General features: G+C 38.8%; 1 protein-coding gene across 2 annotated transcripts in view; it reads right to left on the reverse strand.

Moving 5' to 3' along the window:
- Positions 1–27,747, reverse strand: part of epha6 (eph receptor A6) — a 183,995-nt gene that overhangs the window by 18,339 nt on the left and 137,909 nt on the right. For both annotated transcript variants that reach the window (XM_030757617.1, XM_030757616.1), the window contains 5 exons: positions 19,867–19,991; positions 19,351–19,513; positions 16,499–16,607; positions 2,509–2,579; positions 495–620 (listed from right to left, as the gene is read on the reverse strand). In XM_030757617.1, the coding sequence (XP_030613477.1) occupies positions 495–620; positions 2,509–2,579; positions 16,499–16,607; positions 19,351–19,513; positions 19,867–19,991 (594 nt within the window). The remainder of the gene's footprint in view (positions 1–494; positions 621–2,508; positions 2,580–16,498; positions 16,608–19,350; positions 19,514–19,866; positions 19,992–27,747) is intronic.

The following is a 27,747-nucleotide window of genomic DNA, read 5'->3' on the forward strand; positions in this document are numbered from 1 at the left end:
ATGAGTATGTGACCACACATAGATGCACATATAAACACCATATGCTGTATATCAGCAAGAGCCATTCCATCAGCAGGTAATGCAGCATACCACCTGGGGGCAGTGTTGCAGTTCCCATTTAAACTCCAGCCTTATTAGCTCTTCTCTGATTAGGTTAACTTCATAACGTTCTCTCTTTCACCTTCTAAAAAAAGCCTCAAGTCTATTCTTACATTTTCTTTTGTTCTCTAAACCTGTTAAAGTTTTAATATTCTAACAACGTGTGTCAAGAAAATGACAGTGAGAAGCTGGAAGATGAAAAAGCCATCCTCTTTAGTATATACAAAGGAGAGAAGGAGTGGGTTCACAGCAATAAAAACAGATAATCTCACATGCACATTTAAAACTATTGTTATCCAAACCAACATGAAATGATCTTCTTCTGCTTGCAGGAGAACATTACGTGTCAGTGAGCGAGTGTATAAGAGTGTGTGCAGGAGTGTGTGTGAGCATACCGGCTCCGATCACCCTCTCAATGCGAATCCTGGAGGGGTCAATCTCCTTGGTGAATTCATGGACAGCCTGTGTGGGATCTTCATATGTATCAGGATCCACATATGTCTTTATCCCTGGGAAAGGGACTGTGGACAAATACAGAGAATAATCAATGCAATGAAGTGGAGTACAGGAGTTTGTTTTTCATGGTTTAGAGGAGTCTTGAGGTTAAAAATGATAAAAAAAATAAATTTGAAAAAATTACGTGCAACATTTGGACTTTACTGCTGGAAATTTGTTATGCATGCTACAAATACTACACGATCAGTGGTACTTGTACCCCAGGAGGTACTATTGCAGTCACTGGTGGAATGTGGAAAAGGATGAAAATAAGCACACTCATGGGACTACTGATCTTTAGTTAATTGTGGCAATAACCAACAGCTATAATAAGCTGACTGCACAGGACTCAACATCCTTGTGTTGTCATTGAAAGCATGAAACAAAAAATTGCCGGCAAACACGCAGATACATTAAATAGAAAATAAAAAAAAATGTTTGAAATGTTCAGCTGTGGAGAAAAATATAGTAAAAAAGCAATACAACCCCACATTCACACAATCTACACATCTTAGATAAATAGATAGGACAAACCTTTAAATTCTTTTTTTTTTTAATCATTCCATCAGCAGTGGATCATAGGACGTTGTACAAACAAATGCAACTCTCTTGAGACAAATGGCTTGAGACACACCTTCCCACTACCATTTATTATAAGCTGCGAGACAACAAGCACAAATCTTTTGCTGAAACCCCGCAGGGCAGCACACTGAGCGCTGAACCATCCTTTTAACCGCGGCAAGTTTTTAGCCATTATTTAATTCGACCCTTCACCCTGCCGAAGTGTCCTTGAGCAAGTCAGCGAGTCTTTAACAAGCTACTGCTGGTCTGGCGCTGACCCTCGCCTCCCAGCGGAGAGGTCCTAGACAAAAGCTGTGGTTCTCCTTCAGGGATCGATAGAGTATCACAAAACAAAAAAACAACAATGAGTTGTCTCAGAGGCATGAATCGACACAAGCAAAATGCCAAGGACCCGGTTCCCCTTTCACAGCTTCTGCTCAGTATCTCACACTGTGCTGCTGAAACAGGACACAGGAGATATGCACTGTATTTCACAGCTGATTGTGGCTCTGTGGCCTCGATCCAACTGTCCTCTTTGAACAGTCCTCATTTCTCTTTGTCTTCTCTCTTTCTGTCCCTTTCAACCCTCATATTCATTTTATTCTCCCTTTTTGTTTATCCTCTAGCAAATTCCCCTCACCCTGTGACCATCTTCTCCATTTTACTGCTCAGTTCCCATTTAAATACCTATGTCTCTCTGTTTTTCACGTAACAGCTCTCACTTCAATTTGTGATTTTCATGTCGGGAACGAAAAGTTGGGTATAAAAGACAAAGAAACTGGAGTGCATAAACTGACAGGCTAGAGATGCAACTATCATATATAACCAGATAAAAAAAAAAAAAAAAAAAACTCATGTAGAACATTAAATGAACCCTGACTGGACATAAGGAGGAAGACAGAAGATGACGGAAAGTAGAAGAAAGAGAGAGTAAGGAGCATGCTGGTGGTGCTATTAAATAAATACATTAGATACTCCTTCCTTGCAAGCATTTGTGTCAATTGCAGGTGTTTCTGTATTCTGGAAAAGCTCACAGTGAACTCAGTGCAAAATTCAATATGCATAGGAACAAGAACAAATGGGAAATGATCCATACAGAAGTACATGGTGCATGTTGAATGCAAAGTGAAGAGAGGTGGCTGTTAGCTCCCCACTATGGTTCTCAGACTCTCATGAGGTTTATTCCCTGTTTACCGGTACCACGTTAAATTAAACATATCACTTTCTAGTCAAATGTTTGAACATTCAGGCTAAAGTAGTGTTAACACTGGTGTGAGCCATTTCAAATATTTCAAAATGAGAGAAAAAGCACCCAAAACAACAGAAAAAGAGAGCGACAGTTGATTGATTTACCGTGTCCATTCTGATAATTCGTCCTTCTTTTATCCTCCGAGGTCATCTTGGCCTTAAAGTACCATTGACACCTGTAAAACACACAGAATGACTGATTGAGTTAAAACTTTATCAGATGATCAATAATGTGACTTTTTATTTTCAGTGGGGCATATTGGAAATAAATACCAGACACATTAGAGACATGGCTTGTGGAAGAACTCCAGAGCAACAAAGATGCTTGTAGAAGTCCAAACTTCCAGGGTATAAAAACTTTTTTATTTGTTTCTGTCAAATTTGACTTATGGTTCTATACATGCAGTTTTTATGTCCTGGTGACCATTGGAATGAAAGTTAATTTAGATCACGCTTCAAAGAAACTACCCGGATGAATGCCTAGAATGCATTTCATGATGGCTGCAGAGTGTTGAGACCTGCTGGGAGGAGGACTTTGTAAATACCCCATACAATGGGAACCAACCATTTCTCTCCCCCACTTTGTCACATGCTGATGCCGGCTTTACACTGTAACGCTTGAGTACCTCTTTGCCTTCATTTTCCCTAAATGTCTGAAACGGGCGATGAAACCACAGACAAAAGTGCTTTGCTGGTGTCATCACTGTTGCAGGATGTGTAACCTTGATAGTCAATGACCTGTAACCATGGCAACCATAGAGAGAAGTTTGCCTTTTAAATGTGCTTTATTTATGAAAGTGTGTGTGAATCAAAACCACGATTTCCCCCTAAATCCAATCAAGCAGTTTTAAGGCTTTAACCAAGCATGTGATTTAAAGGCTAATCTAAAGTAAATGGTAACAGAAAAGGTAGCATCAAAAACAAAAGTAAAATTAAGTTAGAATGAAAGCATCCCCAGAATTCACTTGAACTCTCGTCTTGTGGTTGTATTGTTCCATCAGCCATCCCATCTGCATCGCAACCTGGACTTTTGCATGTTGGGAATCTAGGCTATAAGGGTATCACTGTGTGAGGAAAATGAAGCTAAAGGGGTACCTTGCATTAAATTATAATGAGATGGGGTTACTGAAAATGCATGCAGACCAAACACTAAATTTCTTTCCCACCTGCATTTTCTTGGACTCTCCTGGAAACAGACCCGAGTAAGAGTGCGACTGGACCATGAGCAGCAAACCGCAAGAGTGTGCATGTTTTTGTCTTGTGTTACTTCTGTGATAAAACCATTAAAATGTTTCTCCGAGCATGATAAAGGATCATGCTACTCTAACACAATTACTTTTCATTTGTTTAAGGAAGGGATGCTTGCTTCGTTCAGCGGTTGCATAATCGTGCTTTAAACAATTCTTGTGTCTGTAGGCTACCCCCAAAATAGATTGTGGTATTGTTATCATTTTACACTCCTCTCTAGATCATGCTGAATTACGCATCCCTATCTACTTAACACAATCACCACCAAGTTATGTGCTGCACAAGCTGGCCCAAATTCACAGTCAAGCATCTGTACAAACAGCTTGATATAATAATAACACAAGTCACAGAGCCCTGTGTGTAACGCTGGCGTTTTGTGTTCAGATTGAAAGGCGAACAGTTTATGACACTTTCCCCAATGTTTTCAGTTAAAAACACTGCAGTGAACAGGGTCAAGCACCAGCACAATGAAGCAACAGTCCAACTTAAAAAGCTAACAACTAAAAAAACCCCAAGAACAGATTCACAATTTGTGAGACAACTGAAAGAAAAGTGACATCTGGCTCAATGAGAAGTATATATGAATGCTCTTAACCAAAAGGAACAAAGAAAATGAAAAGTTTTCTTTACGTATAACTCTTGGAAATATAAAACTATGTAAAAGCTCTCTCATCCTCCTGTGTGTGTATGTGTGTGTGTGTGTGTGTGTGTGTGTGTGTGTGTGTGTGTGTGTGTGTGTGTGTGTGTGTGTTTGCGGGAGAGTTTATCTGGGCACTGACAGACTGAGAGACAGCCAACAACAGATAAAGAGCTGCTGCCAAGAAAGTCTGAAAAGCTGAGAGATTAGATGACAGCATCTGCAAAAGACCACAGAAGACTTTATCCAAATAGATCCTTGGATGTTACTCTGAAATCAAAAATGCAGAAAACACAAAAGGAACTTTTCTAGTTATATTCATAGCAACGTACTGCATACGAACAGGTCTAACAACATGCATGTCAGGTACAGAGTGGGGAATAATGAATGGTAACAAAGAAGGTTTGCAATGAAATTATATTTGAGGGAAAATAGTTTTGTAATGACTGAGGGAGTTACTTCTTTGGTGTGGTAGTAAAACGATGTAATGAATGAAACTGTTATTGCAGTTAGGTCTGAACATTTCTGGACAATAATTTTTGCTTCTGTACACCAACATGGTAGATTTTAAATCATACAATCAGGATATGATTGGAAGGCAGACTTTAGTTTACAATCAAAAAATGCTTCATGAATGGAGATACAGAGGGTTTAGAACAAGGTAGAAAGAGCTGGTTACGCTCTAGATTAGAAAGTCCAGGTTAGACTTTTCCAGAAAACACCTACAAGAGCGAGCATAGTTCTGAAAAACAGATGAAACTAAGATTAACTGGTATCAAGAGAAGAATGAGAGAAACAGCTCATGAATCTGTCAAATACGGTGGAGGCAATATTATGGCATACGGACGTGTGGCTGCCAGCGTAACCAGGCCACTAGTGTTTATTGCTGATGTGACAATTGATAGAAGTAGCAGGATGAATTCTGAAGTGTACACGGCTATACTCTCTGCTCAGATTCAGTCAACTGCTGCAATACTGGTCAGACAGCAATTCGCAGTATGAATGGATAATGATCCAAAGAAGGCAAAAGGGGTTATTCTTCAATAACCAGGTCAGTTACCTGATCCGAGTCCAACAGAGAACCATTTTTAAGTTACTCAAGGAAAAGAAAATTGAAGGGAGAGAGACCCACAAAAAAGCAGCAGCTGAAGGTGGCTGCAGCAAAAGCCTAGCAGAGCACCTCAAGGGATGGAAAATGTATGGTGATGTTCATGATGTCTAGACTTCAGACAGTTATTAACTGCAAAGGATTTTCATTCATGTATTAAAAACAATCCTTATATTTAAAATAATTTCAGTTTGTCCACGTCTACGTATAAACAATTGATTCAATGCTTTTGTTAAACCCACTGAATTAAAGCTGAAAATCTGCACTTCAATCATATATTGATTGTTTTTTAAATTAAAATCCACTGTGGTCATCTACAAAAAAACTTGTCACTGTCCAAAAACTCATGCACTTACTGTAAATCCCATTTTAGGACTCTCATAAATACGTCTAGCAGCAAGCACAAATAGCTTCCTCTCTGTGGTCACACACTTCTGTGATTGTAGTGCTGCAAAATGAATTTGGGTCCATTAGCCAACCATTCTTTTGCAAACATTTTAAAGCATCGAGCTACAGCAAAAATGACAGCTATTAAACCAGCCTCTAAATTATCATTTTGACCTGTGCGCTGTCATTTTTTATTTTTTATTTTTTTACAATTTTTGTTCCAGAAAAGCTATTGTAATGGTGATGTATGAAGTGCATTAAGGTACAGCAGCACATTAAGATAAAAGCACTTAAAGATTTGTTATTAAATAAATACATAAATAAATCCATCAGAGGGAGAATGTAATAATTTGGGCAAAGTCATCTGTTTGGCATAGCATCTTATGTTGAAGTAATGTCGGTCATTCAAATGGCTCACTGTTATATAAACATGGAGTGATGGCTTCATTTAAAAGTGGCACTGCTACTTGCTAAGCATGTGGCTGCGTGAGAGGTGGAGCTGCACAGTGTGAGAGGAGCAGTGAGGTAAAAAATAGTTATATAAAAAATTAAAAGGTGCTTTGAGTTCTCTCAGAGGATGTATCACTGATGAATTTTAAAACACATCTTGCAGTAGAGGGCTTAATTAATGGCCATGTGCATGAGGGGCTTTTGGTCCCGCTCGTGTATCCCCCTAATAAATTTTCTCATATTTCATCATTTATTAGAATATAGAAGTTTATTGCCTGTTTCTTACAGTCACGCAGCATCCGAGAAGACTTAAAGTGACAAAACTGGAGTCTGATGCTTATGAAAAGGTTGGTGTTTATTCAAATGTTTTATTTATTAATAAAAAGCATGTTTGAAAGGCTGAATTTGTTTATTTTTTTTTATGTTTTTGAAATGAAGAAAATGACAAATGAGCAGAAGGTATTTGCTAGTTAGAGCAGTTCGTTGTTGGGCTTGGTCTTTCCAAAGAATTTGATAACAATAAGAAAAATCTACAAAACTAAAAGTGCACTGTGAGATCTTATCCTCCACCACGGCCCGTGCCACATTTTGTTGTTTTTTTTTAAGTAATCCAAATCTCCATCAAAATGTAACTTTTAGCATTTTTAGAATTTCATTAAATTCATCCTGCTAGTATTTGTGAAATCTGAACAAGAAGACAAACAGTGCTGCAAAAAATACCTCTGAGGACCGAGGCAGAGAATTCACCAAAGCTATCCTTTAAATGAGAAGCAACAAAGTAGAAGAGGAAAGTCCAGAGGCTTGACCCGAACCCCCAACAGAGACAGAACAGAAAAAGGAACAGAGAACTCTCGCAGTCACACTGTCACTTTGGAGGAGAGTCCTCTCTTCACTGTCACTGCTTCAGACTTGTCTGCCTCTCTCAGTCCTGCACCTCCACACCACTGTGGTCCAGAAGGGAAATGCTATCTCCCTTCTGGAGATGAAGTTGATGGTGCTGAGTGACAGAGGTCTGCAGCATGTCCTGATTTCAACAGGACATGATGGACCTGCATGTTTTTTTTCTGATGGGTTGGGTCTTTTTGGGTCCTAAATATACACAACACAACTAAAATCACATTGCTGTTAACATAAGAATGATAAATTAATTACAGGGCAAGTTCACAAGTCGGCCTTCCTTCAAGTTTGTGTATTATTCTTGTTATTATGCAGTGCATTACTTTACAGCACAACAAAAAGCAGCAGAAATGTATCATTTCATGTACTGTATCATTACCAAAGAGTTTGATAAATAAGTCACAGAAAGACAGTAATTAGAAACAGCTGCAAACATTTACCTCCACACAAACATCTAGGGAGAGATGGAAAGAGTACTGGGTAATTTTTTTCCTGTGTAAAAATGTACTAAAATAAAAGTAAAACAGATGCCTAGAAGATTTAAAACAAAATATAAAGCACCACTAAACAATAAAAACTGTAGCAAAAATACGCAGCAGAAACCCAAAATGAAATTCTGTAAAATGTCACTTGCAATGAAATTATTTACCATCTCCTCAACTTTATGAACTTTTTAGCCTTTTTTTTTTCAGTTCATTTGCTTGACTTACATATACCCACTGCAACCACATATATATTACCCTTGTTGACATCCCATAAGTACTGATAAACCCTGATAAATCCTTGAGAATAACATTCATATTGTATGATTCTGCAGCACACAATTTTTGCAAGCTACCAACATATTTTGCGGGGGGGGCCAACACAAAGCTATGATTAAAAAAAAGAAGAAAATCAGATATCTTTTCAGTTGATCAGCAAAAATTTGGTGTATGAATGGTGGCTGTCTTCAGTGAAAAAGAAAGGACTGTGCAAAAAAGCTAAGTACACCCCATGATTCAGTAGCCTGTAGAACCACCTTTTACAGCCATAACTTAAAGGAATCGTTTCCTGTGTGACTTTATCGGTCTCTCACATCATTGTGGAAGAAATATGGCCCACTCTTCTTTACAACGGTGTTTCACTTCATTGAGGTTTGTGGGCATTTTTGTAGTCACAATTTAATTAAGGTTCCACCATAGCATTTCAGTTGGGTTGAGATCTGGACTTTGACTGGGCCATTGTAGCCCCTTGATTCTTTTCTTTTTCAGCTGCTCTGTTGTAGATTTGCTGCTGTGTTGGAATCATTGTCCTGTTGCATGACTCAAGCTTACCATGCTTTACCTGTTGGACAAAATGACCTCACAGCTGACTCTAGAATACTTTGGTATACAGAGGAGTTCAATAGGTGCAAGGGTGCCCAGATCCTGTGTGTGTAGAACCAAATTCTCACCCCTCCATCACCGTGCTTGACAGTTGGTATGAGATGTTTGTGTTGATACGCTGTGCTTGTTTTCCACCAATCACGCCATTGTGCATTATGACCAAACATCTCCACGTTGGTCTTGTCTGTGTAAAGGACATTGTTCCAGAAATCTGTTGGTTTGCTCAGTAAATTTAATCTGTGCTGCCACGTTCTTTTTAGAGATAAGTGGCTTCTTCCTGCCCTTCCGACCCTTCCAGCTCTTCTAAACAGGCCATACACATTGATCCTTGTCACTATACTGTCATGAACTTTAACATTTAACATGCTAACTGAGGGTTGCAGAGCCTGAGATGCAGCTTTTGGGGTTTTTCCAGTCTCTCTGAGCATTGCACAGTCTGACCTTGGGCTGAATGTGTTGGGATGTCCACTCTTGGGAAGACTGCAGCATTGTGTTAACAATGAATGCATCAGACCAGCAAACTGCAAAAACATCTGCTTTGACAGAGGTCATGACACTTGCTGATGATCAATTAATCAAGTGCATTTGATGGGAGCAGTAAGGGTGTACTTAGTTTTTATAGAGTTCTATGAAAACCTTCTATAGAATATAGATAGCATATAGAAGAAACACATTATACATTAACTTATTTATTACTGTATTCAAACAAACAAAAACAGCTAGCAGACAGGAGCTGCAGTCAGGTAATCTTTAGGCCTATTATGATCTCAGCTGACACCTATTTGTAACAGATAGACATGATAAATTGTTCAAATAACATTATTGATTAATGCAGTTTTAAAAAAACAGGAGAAGTTGATGTCTTCTTCATGGATGATTTTTTTTTTCCCATGGCTTGAGTTGCATCAGCAGCCACATGAATTATGCAGGAGACTTCAAAAAATTTTTTTTTAAAGAATACATTTTCTCCGTCTCAAATGTGATGTGAGGCAGAGGTGCTGCCTCAGTAACTATTCTAATCAACAAAAACAACCTCCCCAGAATGACAGAGAGGCCAGGCTAACTGAAAGGATAATGCAGGCTGTGGCTGAATAAGTTTGGGGTGAAAATGCAGACAGTGTACTAGAGGGGAAAGTCTTGGCACTTGCTTGCACGAGTGTGTGTGGGTTCATGTGATCACATGTGAGCCTTCTTCTCTTTGAAGGCTTAACATAATCTGGGTTGCCAGATTAGAGCAGGTGTCAGAGGGCTATGAGCCACAGGTTGCCAGACTGGGCTTCGGCTAAGTGAAGTCTGTGGGATCCTGGACACTGATAGACAGAGCAGATAACATGGCGGGTAACAGTGGCAGAGAGGACAAGAAGGGGATTTGGAAAGCTACTGTTGACCTCTGCTGATGGGGTCAAGCTGTTCATTAAAGAAATGGTGGCATGTGCCTTTATCAGTCTTTTCCAGTCCTATCCTCTGATCCCCTTTATCCGCCTATCCTTCTGTCTCACCGGCTTTCATGTTGTAAAGAGGCCACACACACACGCACACACACATAGACACAGACATACACAAAAACAGCTATCGCGCACAAAGACCTTGGCATCTTCCACTGTTCTCTGCCCTGTCGAACATTGTTAGAGTACATATTCACACACGCATATTCAAAAGCACTTTACCCACCCACACACCTCAGTAAAACAACCTTGCTTAGAGCCCTAATCAAAGCATCAGTGTAATTCAAACCACTCCTCTCTTACCCTAACATCCCTCACAGTCACCTCACTGCACCGCTCTACTGCAGAGGCTACAAAGGGCACAAAAGAAAGGATAGATTAAAGAAGATATGAAGAAAATGATTAAAAAACATTGCAGTGATGCAGAGCAAAACTCTTGAGCTGGGCTACATCTGTGTAATCACGGCACCTTCATTCTCGTAGAAGTTCCCACTCTTCAAATCTAGCACAAGCACATAGCAAACATAGATGTAAATTTAGGAAGCTTTTAGGCCAGCCAGGTGTTAAACACTCATCATACAGTAAGTCCTCTACAACCTTACATCTATGACTGAAAGCTCCCGTCTTTTCCAGGCAGCTCAAGTACATTTGGAGCTTTTTTGAAACTGAAAGAGAGTGAAAGTTCCTCCTACACAGGGCAACGGGACTGCAGATATGATCGCTTGTGATGGAGTCAAAAAACACTCCAACTACTGTTATGACTACTATTAAATGAATTCATGTAAAGAAGAGTCTTCTTGTACTACAATACAAAAAGTTTAAAGGGTTTGCTTTAGCTCCTGCACCTGCTGTGTGTGTGTGTGTGTGTGTGTTGGGTCATCTTAAATAAAGTACCTTCCAACACTCACAGATCATAACTGCAAAAATCCAAAATAAACGTTATCACTTTGTCTGCTGTGAAATTGCTAGCTTTTCTTGGACTTAAAATTTCTTTGGCATTTAAATCAAACAAACAATAAAGGTGTTCACTGTAAATGAACATCTTATCTAAAAAAAAAAATATCTAAAAAATAAAATAAATCCAACATCTGTGACGTTTGTGGTGGCAATTCTCCAGCAACACAGGATGCTCCAAGTGTTCAAGTAAAAGTTGCAGTCTGTAAAAGTTCCATCAATTTTGCCCAGAAAAAATCCATTTGAAGCGCAGCTGAAGCACGTCCACAGCTTGGATCAGAATTAAAGCTTTCTGATGAAACTATGAGTATAACAGATTAACAAGTGCATTAGAAAACATCAGGCCCTAAGGGGCAAGTTTAGAATCTAAAAACTTCCCAGGTCCGCACATTCAAATTGAGAGGTTTAAAAATCAATTAAATTATGTCTTTCTAATGCCAGGTGGAAGCTAATGGTGTTAAAGAAACTAAAAACACCACCTGCATCTTAAATCACCTCACATTGAATTCTGAAGCAGTTTTGAGTGAGTTAAGCAATTATGGTGTGTGTTTTTTGTTTTGTCATTTCACTTTGTTAAATCTTTATAAACATTACTGTTGGGCCCTCAGGGGTTACTAAATATGAAACATGAAGTGTTTTTCATTTGGATCATTAAATGATTGTTTAGTTGCACACAAACCAGGGAGAAGATATAAAAGTGTCAGTTTGCTCTCTGTTCTTGTGTCTGCCTTACACTTCCACATTCCCACTGTCAAACGCCTTCTCTGTGGGACACTGATCAGGTGGAGTAATGCTAAGTATATTTTGTAATGTATATTTACACTACATATGCTCAGGGTGGTTTGGCTGCACTTGGCTCACCACCCTCAGCACCTCCAATCTTGACTGATCTAGGAAGCTAAGCAGGGTCAGTCTGTGCCAGTACTTGAATGGAAGACTGCCTGGGCTTGTCAGTGACTGTGGCTCAGGAGCATCTGAGCCACAGCCCACCGAGCTTCTGGGTTGTCTACAAATCAGAAGGTTGGTGGTCAATCACTGGCTCCTCCAGTCCGCATGCTGAGGGATCCTTGATCAAGATATTACATCTATTGGTGTCTGTGTGTATGCGATAGTTAGGAAGCAGAGTTGAAAAGTGCTATGTGAGTACCAGTCTATGTAAAAGATAAAGTAGTCTCAATTACTAAAAAGATGGATCTTTACATATTAGAAACTGAATTGAATTGAAAGAAGATAATCAGTTTAAGAAAAAGTGGGATTTACAGGCTCAGAAGTATTGTACTTCCCTTATGCCTGTATTTTTTCATTTGTTATTTGTGTAATTTTTCATGTAGATAACCCACTGCAACACTATCAATGACTCTCTGCAGAGATATTCTGGTGTGTGTTGTTGTCCATATTTTTAAATGATATCTCATCTTCGTCTCTCTGTGGCAGTCCTCTTTTTTTCTCCAGTTCAATCTGACCATAAACACTTTTGATTTCCAATCTGAATGGACAGCATGTCTCAAAAATTCAATCTGGGAGGCTATAACACTACTCTCTCTGTTAAAATCCAGAAATACATATTTTAAACAGTTATTATGCTGTCAGTGTGTCATAATCTTAATAATGTACTCTTGCTGCTCTTACCTCATTTCCACTATGACCTCTTATTTTATGCAAAGTAGGCCACCTTGCTACTGTAGATGTTGTAAACCCAAATGCAAACTTTGGTGCTTCTTTTTAAAAAACTGCGGGTGTAATGAAAAACAGTACAAGTAAATTGTCCAAGCTCTCTGTGTTGCCAAAGATTATTTCAAATGAAAAGCAATAGCTGTATTGATCTTTTATTTACTGGATTTAATTCATTTCAATTATACCCAGTTTTATTTGTATAGCGCCAAGTCCCAACAGTCACCTCAAGGTGCTTTATATTGTAAGGTAAAGACCCTACAATAATTACAGAGAGAACTCTACAGTCAGAACGACCCCCTATGAGCAAGCACTTGGCAAGAGTGGGAAGGAAAAACTCCCTTTTAACAGGAAGAAACCTCTGGCAGAACCAGGCTCAGGGAGGGGCAGTCATCTACTGTGACTGGTTGGGGGTGAGAGACAGGACAAAAGACACACTGCTGAAGAGAGCCAGAGATTAATAATAACTAATGATTAAATTCAAAATGGTGTATAAACAGAGTAAAAAGAGGTAAATGAAAGTGAAAGTGAGACCCCCCCCCCCCAGCAGCCTAGGCATATTGCAGCATAACTAAGGGATGGTTCAGGGTCACCTGATAAGCTTGATCAAAAAGGAAAGTTCTAAGCCTAATCTTAAAAGTAGAGAGGGTGTCTGTCTCCCGAATCCAAACTGGGAGCTGGTTAAGAGGGGTCTGAACGCTGAAGGCTCTGCCTCCCATTCTACTCTTAAGTATCCTAAGAACCACAAGTAAGCCAGCAGTCTGAGAGCAAAGTGCTCTATTGGGGTGATATGGTACTATGAGCTCTTTAACATAAGATGGGGCCTGATTATTCAGGACCTTGTATGTAAGAAGAAGGATATTAAATTAAATTCTGCATTTAACAGGGAGTCAATGAAGAGAAGCCAATACGGGAGAAATATGCTCTCTCTTTCTAGTTCCTGTCAGTAACATTTTGTATCAGCTGAAGGCTTTTCAGGGAGCTTTTAGGACAGCCTGATAATAATAGTCCAGCCTAGAAGTAATAAATGCATGAATTAGCTTTTCAGCTTCATTCTCAGACAAGATTTTTCTAATTTTAGAGACATTGCGCGAATGCAAGAAAGCAGCCCCACATATTTGTTTAATATGTGCATTGAAGGACATATCCTGGTCAAAAATGACTGTTCAAGATTCCTCAGTGTTCCTGGAGGCCAATATAATGCCATCCAGGGTAAGTGTCTGGTTTAATTTATTTGTATTAATGGGGTTCAATCATAACATCTTTGCACTATGTTTTGTTGATGGATTCTTTTTTATTTTGATTACTTAATTAGTTATTTATGCCATTTAGCTAGTTTTACCTTATTTAAACACTATATATGTTAACTAAAAGACCAGGAGCTATGGTTGTCATTTGCATGTGAATGAAAACATCAGGTTTGTACTGCTGACTTACTATGATACTATCAAAAGATGCAACATTCTCTCCCTTTTAAAAAAGTCTCTATAAATCATTACGGGAAAACCAACATCAATACAAAAAGGATGTGTATTGTTTGAAACAGAAGATGAATTTGTGCTGTTCAGTATTTCACTCTGTGTTTGTGAGCAATTCCATTTATTTTTTGTTGAGTATCTTCACAGTGAAATTGTGAATTATTTAGTCTCCAAATCTCCTCAGCTTTACACTTTTGAAATAAAGTGTGGAAAGTGTTGTTGATTTCTTTTCTATCTTGCAGAGTTACACACCTATGTACCTGCACACACACACACACACACACACACACACACACACACACACACACACACACACACACACACACACACACACACACACACACACACACACAAAACAGACTAGGGTGTGTGAGCACCATGCTTGTATCTTCAGTGTTAGGACAGACAATTGATTTACCTTTTCTTCCTTCTTGTTCTCTGCATGTGTCTGTGTGTCTGTCTCCTCTATTATATGTTGTGCCTTGATTGAATTAATAGCCGATCTAATAATGCAATATTATGACAAAAATGATTAATAATCTAGTTAGTTCAAAAAGGGATGATTATAAGTTGACTAGAGAATTGAGGATGAGTATTACTTAATTATTTCAATCAAAGCACACAAATGTAAAAGCAACACCTTCACACACAAATACACTTTTTTGTTCTTAGAATAAACTTGCAGAAACTGTACACCACCCAACAATTCTTAGATATGTCTTTCCGTTCTCTTGGATTTAGTGGTATTCTGTGTCCAAAGGTAATTGTTGAAGGAAATGTAGTGAAAGGCTGTGCCAATGCCCTGAGGAAATATTGAAGACATACATTACTGTAAGGAATTTGAAGCTTACAGTCATGCCTAAATGGATCATTATAGTTATACTTAAATGAATCATTACAGTCATACTTAAACGGATCAGAGCCGTCCCTAACAATATTAACTGTACTTATACTTTTCCTGTCATGACATGTCAAAATGCCTGCTGTTAAAAGGCCCGCTTGCCTTTTGAAATACAGTAACAGTAGAACAGCTTTCAAAAGCAGGTGAGGTATTTCTCCTCCTTGATTTTATTTAGCCTGAATCTTGTTTGATATTTTAACAAAGTCTTGTTTTTGTTTTCATTAGAAAAAAGTATATTTGGACGTTTGGATATTTGGGCTCTGCACATCCACATATTTATCACATTTACATGTTTCAGATAATCAAACAAATTTAATTATTGGTTTAACTTGGTTTTGTTCGTGATCTATGTAACAGAATTAAGGTGGTGCATGAAAGAAATGCCAACGTTTTGTTCTTGCCACAGATTCTATAAAAAAGATGGAGGATTCACCACTTCTTCCACTGGCTGGACTAAAATTAAGCAAACAAACTTTGTGGAAATTGGTGCTAATACCTTTCACTGGTGACGTCTTAAGTCAACCAGAGGCAGCATGTTGGTGACAGATGGTGATAACGTGGTTTTGAGTTGCAAAGCTTTAGTTTCTGTATCTACTACATGTGACAACACAGCACAATTTATGTGTTCTTATTTAAACAATGTCCAGAGGTTGCTTAATTTTCAATGTTACTATAGGCTGTAATACCAACCCATATGTTTCTGGAGAGAACAGCCTCATAAATGCAAATTCTTTATGTATTTTTGAAGGTTGCAGACTATTGTACTAAAGTGGATGGAGCATTTATTGTCCTACAGCTAGGTTGCATCAAGTTTGGTAGAAATACAGATGCAAATTATTAGAGCAAATTCAATAACATCAGTGTTTTCTTTGAAAATGTTCAAATTTGAAATTGTTAGGCATGATTGTCAACTGTACTCAATAGGCATCTTCATGTATGAGCAGTTGTCCATAAACCAGTGTATAGAAAGCTTGGTTTATGACCTAAACTTTGACCATGCCTTTAAAAAAATTAAATTTTTTTGTGAAGTGGTAGCATTAAGTTTTGAAATCTTAAGGCATCAAAACAACTGAGTGAAATTTTGGGAAAGACCATAGTTTGTATTAAAATAAATACCTAATTTGTCCAGGCATTATGTTCATGGCTATAACCATAACACAGGAAAGGTAAAAAAATTTGAAATGGGACTTTTGGTCAGCACTCATATCTAAACTTCCCACGTGTCACTGTGAACATTGTGGCTACATAAAAATGTCACCTGAAGGTAAAAAAAATAAATATAATTTTTGTCTATTTCATAAATTTTTGGGAAGTGCTGTTTCATAGGGACCTGTACACAGCACTGATACTTGCACAGTGAAACTGGAGACACCAACCATGAGGAAAAATGATTTCTATGAATCTACCTTGAGGCCCAGACGACACCAACTGGCTGACTTTTAACGCGTTATTTCCGCTTAATACACAGACAAGAGTGGATGCCAGCTCAAACTAACCATGCAGAGAAATATTCACTCTGAACAAAGTAAAACCAGGGTAAGTAAATCCATCTTACCTTCCAGTGATGAGGAGGAAGAGGGTGAGGATGACAAGAAGGGTAAAGCCACCAACCGCTGCTGTGACGATCACCAACACCTGGCCTTGATCAGAAGCCATGTCGGACGCTGAAAGTAGAAAAGATGGTGGGATAGAAATTGAGATGAAAAGGAACACAGTTGGGCAGAGAACTTGTGTGGGGAAAAGTAAAATAACAAGAGCATATTAGAAACATGGAAAAGGCAGCATAAGAGGTGTAACACAAAGAGCAGTTACTGTAAGGAAGGTTAAAAGCAAACATGGACAAATATGACGGAAGTGAGTGGATTTCAGAAAAAAAAATCATTCAACATCATCTTCAATATTTCTCATCATCAGTGCACTCAGCATTGCCCATGTAAGCTCTCTTGATAGGCAGATATTATGAGAGATGTTTAATCTGCTCTTCATAATGCAAGAAAACCTCTGTTAGCTTTCATACGGGAATGATTCATTTGCCTGCTGCTGTTTAATTAATATTATTCATTCATGAAATTGTGATTTAGTCCATGAACATTTGGTTAAATTGGACCCATTTGATATTCATGATTTTCCCTTTTCTGTGTCTTGTCACAAGGCTAACGAATCCCAGATAATTGAAAGATGATTGCTATTACCAAACTTATTTCTATAATATTTCATGCTTAATGAATATGAATTGGGGATCTGGGTGCGTGGTCGCTAGCCAAAGAGTGAGCCTCATGTGGGTTAATACATTAAGTGGGTGTGTGAATAGAGCCAAGAGCACATGTGTGTATGGAGGTTGTCGAGAACGTGTGTGTTTTGGTTGATAAAAGTAATTACAGACTATTCAGGGGATGGGAGAGTGAAAGTGGTGGCGGTCACATGACACAAGGCAATTTTCCTGGTCCTAAGCTTCACACACTCTTCACATCACTAACTAAACAGATGTGTTGGACTGATGCTGCTGTAATGAGGAGTGCATGGAGAGAGAGAGAGGGGCGGCAGAGGAGGGGATGAAAAATGCAAGGTGAGGAAAGAGGAAAGGAATGACAGATGTGATAGACAGATGCACAGACGGATGGAAAACCCATTGCAGTGACAGTGACTGACAGGCAGACAGACAGACTGACACAGAAGAAGAGAGCGACAGGGGCCAAATCTGCTTTTTTTCTTTCAGATAAAAGGCCAGGCAGTACAAAGGCTTGGCCAAGCACTCTCTGATCCACAGATAAAGCAAAGCTCTGCAGCTTTGGAAGGGATAGGGCCACTATGAAGCCAAATCACCCCTCAACAATACCTGACCCAACATAAAAGGGCATCTGGACCTTTGTATTTTATGAGTAGACTTGCAATAAAGCACCTACTCACACATACACACGGAGAGAAAACATTGATTCAGAATACACCAAACATCAAGGCTGTATTGTTAGACTCCCCTGCTGATTGTATTCAATTTTTCAATTGCCGTTGCAACTGATATTCTGACCTTTTAGGCGTTCGGGGGTTGTGGTTCCAAACTATATATGAAATTCACACTGAAGAGATGCCAAATGTTCACATTGTAGTTAAATCTTAGTGGGAGCTCCAGCTCTATACAGTGAACAAATCAATTATTGGGGCATTTTAAGCGGAACAAACTTATTTCTAAGAATGATATATTCCTCATCTATGTTACTATAATTTAGCCTTGTTTTAAATACTTGAATTGATTGACTTGTTTTGTTTTTGACATTAGCACATTTTGCATTAAATTTTACTACATACTTATGTCTACAGAACTGTGCAAAAGTCTTGAGCCACCCCTCATTTCTTTACGATTTGGTTGAAAAATGGGAAATAGGTGCAGTGATTTACTGAAGCATGCACAAAGTGTACATGGAAATACAGTGTATATATATGGCAAAAATAAAATCTGTACAAGCCTAAAGCTTGAAACTCAATATTTGGTATGACTGCCTTTATTTTTCAACACAGCCTGAACTCTCTTAGGCAGCTTTCTTGTAATTTCTTTAAGCAGTCTTCAGAAATAGTTTACAGGCTTCTTGAAGGACATTCAGAGCTCCTCTTTGGATGTTGGCTGCCTTTTATTCCATTATCTGTCAAGATGATCCCACATTGCTTCAATAAAGTTGATGTTTGGGCTCACTTTAAAAATTACAAGAAAGTCTGGCTCCTTGGAAAGAAAATACAAAGAAATGAGGGGTGACTGTTTAAACCCGCAGAAACTTGGGTAGATCTCAGCTGTTAAATAAAACTTTGACAGAGTACAAAAGTACACACAAATCAAACTTGATTTGGAACTGTGATAACTGAAACTACAGACTATTTTTTTGGGGGGTGGGGGGAGACAATACATTTTAAAGCAAAACAAAAAAGACTGTGGTATGACTTTAAAGTACATGATGTTGTCATGAACTGAGTACAAACTGTACTTCCGACACCAATGGTTCAGATACATACAGCTGTGCCTAATTGGGAAACAGGCAACTTCTAATTAGTAGCTGTGAGATATGAAAGAGGAGGTGTTATGTGTGGAACCTTGAAGGTGGTCTCACATCCAGGTTCATTATTTGCTGTGGTGCCTCTGATGTAGACTGCCTTAGGTGCAGCTCCAGGCTACATGAACTATACTTGAACCTGAGCTGCTGGCTGCAGCTACATGTAGCATCTCCAGTCTCTGCCTTACTGTCTTGAAGACGAGCAAAAACAGCACACTGTTGTTTTTGCTCTGCTCAAAATTTGTTTTAATATTAAACCCAATTTTCCCAGACCGAATGACAAAAAATTATTGTCATGCAAACGTAAAGCTCTTTTTTATACTTAATGCACCACAACAAATAAGTGCTGTAGATGGTCTGAGGTACTTACAGTCTCCTGTAGTTTTATATTCATATTTAGGGGAGTAGGAGCTGTAACCGGCTGCTGTGCGGGTGCGCACGCTGAAGACGTACCAAGTTGCTGGTTTTAAACCCGAGACAATCACACTGGGGGCTTTGGTGCGTGTCGACGAGTAGCTCAGCTGCTCGTGTTCCTGTGGGAGAGAGTGTAGAGATGATCAAATGTCTCAGCATTTCAGAGAATATTTTGACGTTTTAAAAGGTAGATACATTTGTCATGCGTATTTTTTCAAGCAGTGACAAATACTGCCTTCCAGCCACATTCTAGTGATGGAGAGCTCATAAGCTCTTTTGATCACTTTTGGGAACAAATATTACAGGCAATAAATCACTCCTATGACACACTTGTACTGCTGTGATGTTCTGAAAAGTTGCCATTTCCTGTTAAATTAATGCTGTGAACTTAATCATCCACCAAGAACATGACACAGTCCACTTGAGAAGTGATATATCTGTCCTTTGAATCATATACCGAGTATTTTAGTACCTTCTCATAATATTTGACCTCGTAGTCGAAGATCGGAAGTATTGTCTGTTCAGGTTGCCGCCAGGAGAGCGCAATGCTGTTTGGAGAAGCCCAGTCCTTCTTTAAAGCCCCGACCAGAGATGGACCTGGTTTGTAAACACACACACAGACAGGCAGCATTTTCAGTGTCTCTGCGCTCTCGCCAATGTTGAGAAACTGTTTTTGAAGACACTACGTGGCATTGTACACAAAGTGCACAAAAAGTGTGTAACTATGAACAGCACTGTGCCAAGACTCAGCAGCAAAAAATAATTTAATTACCAAGCTTACTCTTTCACATGAATGCACCATTCCCCTCCAATAAATCTGCACTTCTAACAGTCCAGTCTAGCCTACTTTTGAGGGCTGCTTAACCATATTGATATAGTAGTGTAGTCATAAAAGCACCTTAAGAATCAGTTGAACAAACAATAGAATACAGTATGATTTCTCCAAGTTTCAAAGATTAATGAATAATGTCCCTGATTTTGTTTTCTTGACATCTTTAAACTGTGTATTTGCTCTCGGCTGCACTGTTTATGATATCGGTCAGCGTGGAGTATGAAATAAGTTGTAATGCACAGAGTAAAAAGGAATTAATGCAACGTTTCATTCTTAAGAACCTCAGACTTGCAAAAGTGTGGATACTCCCATCAACAGCAGCTGTAGTTTATTCCACTAAACAAGAATCTAGCAGAAACTTTAGGGGCTGACGAACTGTTGCATTCCTCAGAAAATCCATGGGAAGTAGGGAAGTAACAATGAGAGTGGCCGGGGGTGAAAAAGGAAACAAGGAGAAAAAATTGGAAAAAAAATGCTTTTTAAAAATTAAATTAAGAGAGATGGCTAAGCCACTGTAGTTGCCTTAAAGGAAAAAATACCACAAAATCTAGAAGTTGGTCAAAAGAAAAAGAGGTCAAAAATGTTAAATGATCAAAACACTCTCTGCTCCACTGAGCAGTAAACAACCACAAGCACACAGCTCAGGCTGTAAAGAGAATGGCACTCTGGCACTGAGGCTCTCTCCTCCTGACCTTAACTACTCCTAGCCCTAATTGCTGAATGGAGTCAGCACCTAAGACCTAAGGCAAGGGCAAGAGCAAAACACACCCACAGGTTCTGCTATGGCTGCAACAATCAGAAGTGATAAACACTACAGTTCCTTGAATAGCCACCAACGACTGGCTCCAATTGAGGGCCAAGAAAAAGAGCCAATTGAGAAAGCAGAGAGAAATGTTTATGGGCTGGCACCAAAAAATAAAATAAAATAATAATTTTGTTCTTCATGAAAACCCTACTGGTGTAAAATTTTGTACAACTTACCCTTTATATTATAGTGGGACTTATTGTTATTCATGAAGGATATGGTGCATAGTCGTTTTAAGTGACAGGTCCCTGAAGACATGCACAGCTATGGTGGGTAGCTGACTCACATAAGCTAATTCAAGTATAACAAACTTAGTCATTCAAGTGTGTTTTCAGCGTTGAAGCTTTCTGAAACGTTGAATCAACTGATCTGACAATAACAGGCTTTGTCTTGCTGTGTGATTAATTATAAAAAATAACCAACCAACAAGTCTTTTGTTAATTAGTTCATTTTAGTATTTTATTTCTTAGCAACAACACACTGTATTGTGACACACCTTTCCATTCTATACTATGATATTTCATTCAGCGCTCAAATACACATATGTCATATAAATGTTGGCATTCACAGTGTCGTAGGCAATGCTTATGCAAAGTTTCATCAAGATTGTTCCACTCATCTAGGAGGAAATATCCAGATCTGGATCAGGGCATCACTGAGCTCCTGGACAGTTTGAGGTGCAACCTGGTGGCATCAGATGTACAGAAATATTATGTCCCAGAAGTGTTCTATTGCATTTAGATCAGGCGAGCACGGGGGCCAGTAGTCTCACCGCATGAGGCACCAGGAGAAACCCAGGACCCACTGCATTTCATTCTAATACCTAATGGCAGTCAGGTTGAAGTTGCCTAGCCTGTAGAGGTCTGTGTGTCCCTCCATGGATATGCCTCCCCAGACCATCAGTGACCCACCATCAAACCGGCCATCCATGGCATCTCCAGATCCTTTCACGCCTGTCACATGTGCTCAGGGTAAACCTGCTCTTATCTGTGAAAAGCACAGGGCACCAGTGTTAGATCTATCAATTCTGGTGTTCTATGGCAAGTGCCAATCAGGCTCCATGGTACCAGGCAGTGAAGACAGGACCAACTGGAGGACGTCAGGCCCTCAGGCCACACTCACAAAGTCTGTTTTTACAGGTCAGAGACATTCACACTACTGGCCTGCTGGAGATCATTTTGTAGGGTTCCAGTAGTGTTCATCCTGTTCCTCCTTGAACAAAGAAGCAGATACCGCTCCTGCTGATGGGTTAAAGACCCTTTACAGCCCTGTCCAGCTCCTCCATGCTCTTGAGACTGTTTTCAGAGACCCAGCAAACTTTCTGCCAATGAGATGTATTGATGTGACATCCTGGAGGAGCTGGACTACCTGTGCAACCTCTGTATGGTCCAAGTATCACCTCATGGTACCGGCAGTGACACTGACCCTATAACCAAATTCAAAACTAGTGAAAAAACTGTCAGAAAAGATGAGGAGGGAAAAAATGTCAGTGGCCTCCACCTGTAAAACTCTTGTGAACCTGATTAACAACCCCCTCTGCTGGCCAGAGCAATATCCTAGACATTTACCTGATGCTATACTCTGATTAAAAAGTGCTCCTTTAATCTTTTTGAGCAGTGCATTACTACACACGCTTCATTGATTTATGGTGTTGCCACCTGCCCATCTTGTCACTTATAATTACCACACACCCACACTCACACATTCAGTGATCCCTTTTCAAAACAGGCTGCGGTTCTCTCAAGTTATTTTGAAAAAAAAAAAAAAAACTACACGTCTATTTCTCCCTCCCACAGGTTTTAATTGAAAATAAGTTGAATAAGCTACATCTTCTTTTCTCAGACTGAATTGCATTAGCTTTGCTCTCTGAATTTCTGCTGGGTAAATAATTGTGCTGCGCTCCCAAGAGAGGTCAGCAGATGTAACTGCCCTGAGAGTCATTATTATATATTATCATCTAATGTTACAGAGCTGACTCATTACGTGAATATAAAATGGAGGCCTGGTTTTCTAATGTGTATTCAAAGTAAAATGATGACACCAATACGTTTTTTTTTTTTTTTTTTTTTTCACTTATTCTACAAAACTATGCCTAGGGAAGGTGTTTGCAGTTCTCACTTTGACAGAAGCTCGTATTAGGGGAAGGAAACACTGGGTCCAGGGAACAGATGAGGGATCCTGAAGGGAGATGTTGGGGTTAGGGGTTGGCTGTTAGATAAGATGAAGATTTCGGGCTGTAGGGGTTTGAGCTTGTTAGCCAGGAGCTGGGAAACCATACTGCTACTATTTTATTAGAAGAAAATGAAAGAGAACACCTCTGTTGCCGTCACACGTACTCTTTGTACTCCAATTCTTCCTTTTCAGCACATCTTCAAATTTCCTTCTCTATTCAGCATGGGAAGAAACTGATTACTAGTATATTAGAGAGAAGGAATCCACAGGTGAGAATTTTTTGAAGTTATTTGCAAGGGAATGGGAAACAAATTGCTTTAGTGTTTTCAAATATGAAAGAAGTACTTTTACATTTATGAAGCGGAGTAATTCTATAGGAAAAAATAAGTAGAATAAGTAAAAGTCTGTTTTATATGTATTGCAGGACGTATTCTTATAATGCAATGCAAAAATATTAGTATTAAGTATTAATGAATAAAATAAATACTATGTTGTATGAGAGAAATGCAGTATTGCCACTTTCATGAGTAAATACCACAATACTGTGTAGTGTGTGTACATGTGTGTAACAAACAATGACTATTTTTGTTTAACAATTTAAGTGCACTGCACAGTCCTCCTTTGCCAGTTTTCAGCAGCTAAGATCTTATCACAAGCTAGCTGACAATCGCACCTCTATTAGTGCCTCTCTGTTCTGTATTGCATGATGGATCATGATGGTACATTTCTACATTCATAATTCCTTCCATTCATCCATCCATCCATCCATCCATCCATACTGTATGAGTGCATATATATAGGCTGAATTGTGATTGTACTGCATATGAAAATACAAGTAACATATCTATAAAACATATTTATAAAAGCTGAATAAAATATAAACAGCCTCTCACTTCATATAAAACAGTGGCTAATATTGACTTGACATGATTGAAACACAAAGCAGCAAAAAACATAATTTTAAGAGAATCAAAACTTGAATGAAGAAATATGTCTGCAGGGCTGAGGTATGTATACTGTACAACATCTAATGCCGAGCAACAGCCACTTTTACGTTAAATGCTTTTTAATGCTTGGCTTCTTCTTAATAACCACCAATTTAATAGGCATTTAAAATTTGGTAGGTAGTTTGAAATGCTGATCAAACCAGAACAACCTAATGTCATGCATGACTGAAAACAGCTAATAATATTAGCATAATCAAGAAAGCTCAAAGGGGAGGTGTGTGTATGTATATATATGTATGTATGTGTATATATATATATATATATATATATATATATATATATATATATATATATATATATATATATATATATATATATATATATATATATATATATAAATGTGTATGTGAGTGAATCTATGCACATTTTATCTTAAAAAGAAAGTACAAAGCAGCTGGAGTAGAAAATAAACCCTTGCTTTTCAATAAACTGAAGCTGCTGACATCTTATTAGGTGCTATTATCATATCACCTCTCATATGACCATTTTACTCAGAGTGTGCTCATATCCTTTTCCATGTCTGTCCTTGGTGGCAGAGAAATTCAGCTCAGGAGGATTTTTATCTGATCTAACTCTGTGTAATGAACCATTCTGTTGAGGCTGTGACGTTGCAGGGTTTCTTTTGCTGCTTATGTTGGGTACGACAGTAGTGGCAGGCCGATGTGGTTTGTGGCCAGTCATGTTGTGGAGGTATTAAATTAAGAAAGAAGATGTGGGATGTGGGAATCTGATGTTAACATTTTGGTTCCTGACTGGGAACAATAAACACAAGCCAAATACAACCCGTCTCACTCACAGATTCAAATAAGCCTCCCATTTCAAACCTTATGTGAGCCGTGGAAACAAACAATATGGAAGCACATGAACATGAAACGTTCAGAAGAGCTGAACAATATGTTTAGCACAGCAAGGCAAGGGCATTGTCCATCTGGCTTAAAATAATTGCCAGTATAAATGTGACAGCTCTGCTTGCACCAGATTTTCCTTCTCACTAGGCTTGGACTGAGACAACAAGGGCCGTGGGCATGACTGTACTCTTCTTACATTGCCTAAAGCCCAGAACTATGAAATATGAAATATTATTTATATATATATATATATATATATATATATATATATATATATATATATATACACACACACACACACACACACACACACACACACACACACACACAAATGTCTCAAAGCCCTGTGGTACTCTGGTGACCCCTGTGACAGTTGGGAGAGGCTCTAACCTCTCTGTGACCCTGAACTGGACAAGTGGCTATGAGGATGAATATTTAAAGCAATGATAACTATCTTTTGTAGTATGCTAATATTACAATGTGGCAAAAAATTTTCCTGCAATCCATAAAGTGAATAATACAGAAAACACACGTTCATATGTTAAACTGAAGGTTTCAGGAACACTATCAAGACAAAAATCACCACACATAAAAAATACACGGTGGTTTGGCGTGGATAAACTAGAAAGTCACAGTGAGTGAGAATAACACGGACAGAGAGAAACTGAACATTTTGTTACTAATTGCCGTACTAGGTTGCTGTAGTTGTGATTGCGTGTCTAAGGAGTGTCTGCCAAGCAGCTGATTTGTGAGAACACATTGTTTTAACAAGTTTCACCAGGTACACCTCTGAACAAAAAACATGCCAACAAGATTTTGCGTTAGTTGGGTTTGGGAAATGCTGTCTATGACCACACACACTATTGCGTCATCCTTTTATTAATCATGAAATTAGCCAATCAAATCCATCCACTGACATTATTAATTTATTTGATGGGGTCCTTGTAGTGAAAACATCAATCAGTGTTAACGTGATTGCAGTTCTAACAGTGGCAACAGGAATTCGATTAGAAGTAGCTAACTATAAGGGTTATAATAGTTTGGGATTTTACATTTCAATTTAGTTTTATTTTGTTTTAATTTTTTTTTTCTTTAGTTAGTTTTAGTTAGTTTTTGGGTGTGATTTTGTTCATTTTTATTAGTTTTTATTATTTTTAATGCTTAGTTTTTGTTAATTTTAGTATTCGTTTTTGCTTTTTCATACATTCTCAGGTACAAGATTCAAGGTGAAAGTAACTGGTGAAATAAAAACTGAGCTTAACATTGTATTTATCAACAAACTTCACAAAATAGCATTATGCAAAATGTGTGTTATACTAAGGATACAAATGAGCATCATGAGACAACAGGGAGCCAAGTAAAGAAAAATTCCAGAAAAGTCCCAGTAAACTCTTATCTCAAAATTATTTAACTTAAAAATAGAAAAATATTAACAAAAATATTTCTCAAAAATAAATTAAGAATAAATTGTACTGCCTAGCACTAGATGCAAGTACAGCCTCAGTGCAGTAGATTAGCAGTACCTCAGAAATGGTATATAACATCATAACACAGTAATGACATTGTAAACAAAAACAAACTGAACTCTCTGAATTTAAAGGAAAATACAGTTCAAATACAGCTTTCAAGATTGGGTGTGTGTGTGTGTGGGACTGCATGAGTGTCTGTGTGTGTTTGTTTGTGTGAGAGCGAAATTTATGGAGCTGGTTACAGAGAGATGCTTGTACTTCAATCAAGCAAGAATTTCTTGTTGATCTTGAGGAAAACACACTGTTTCAGAGATGTGGTTGTTCTGTTTCTCAGACCAGATGACAACAGTCCACATACAGCAAAGATGCGCTCGACAAAGGCTTGTGAAGGAAGGGCACTAACGAGACCCAGTGCCACAGGGGCAAGTTTTGGATAGATAGCCTCTCTTGATCTCCAGAATTGCAATGGTGTCTCACACCATGTTTGATGTCTTTGAAATACCTCTTCATTTCGGTCAACAGACTGTCGGTCCCATCAGGCTGATTTGGCAGTGACTCACTGACCTCCATTCGGGAAGCAAGGAAGCGGTATTTCTGGAGGACATTAGCAGTAGTAGCGGCGTTTGCTGCAGTTTCAGTGGCAATGACACAATCCTGAGAAGCAGTAGCTGGGTTATACTGAGCTGCCAGGTTCTGCACTAAAGACTGTGTGGCTCTCCTCAATGCCACCATGTCTGGTGATTGAAGAATCAGTGACACACTTGGATCCAATAGGCAGGCTGCAGCTGGTATATCATCAAACTGTGGGGACTTCAGCAGCACTTGAGTTAATGGTTTCCCAGCAGCAATAGTTGAGAGAAGGTGTGCCTCAAGTTTGAGCAGGCATGGCACTACTTGTGAGAGTGACTGGCTGTCACTCTGAAGCTGGTCTGTATGAATGGCAAAGGGCTCAAGCACCTTGACTAGATTCTCCAGCTTAGCCCAATCACTTGTGATTAGTGTGTCCATGCCCAACTCCTCAAGTACTTGGTTTAGTTCAGTTCTGATCTCCAGCAGTCTTCTCAGCATATCAAAAGTGCTGTTCTAGCGTGTGCTACAATCTAGGACCAAAGTTTTGCCACACCTTTTGATCGTTGCTTCATTTGCCACTGATGATTTCCTCACAGCGTGTACCAGCTTTCTTGCTTTTGATATGAGCAACTCAGCATTTGGGTGCTTCA

This window comes from Archocentrus centrarchus, chromosome 21 (genome assembly GCF_007364275.1).
Source record: "Archocentrus centrarchus isolate MPI-CPG fArcCen1 chromosome 21, fArcCen1, whole genome shotgun sequence".
NCBI classification, from domain to species: domain Eukaryota; kingdom Metazoa; phylum Chordata; class Actinopteri; order Cichliformes; family Cichlidae; genus Archocentrus; species Archocentrus centrarchus.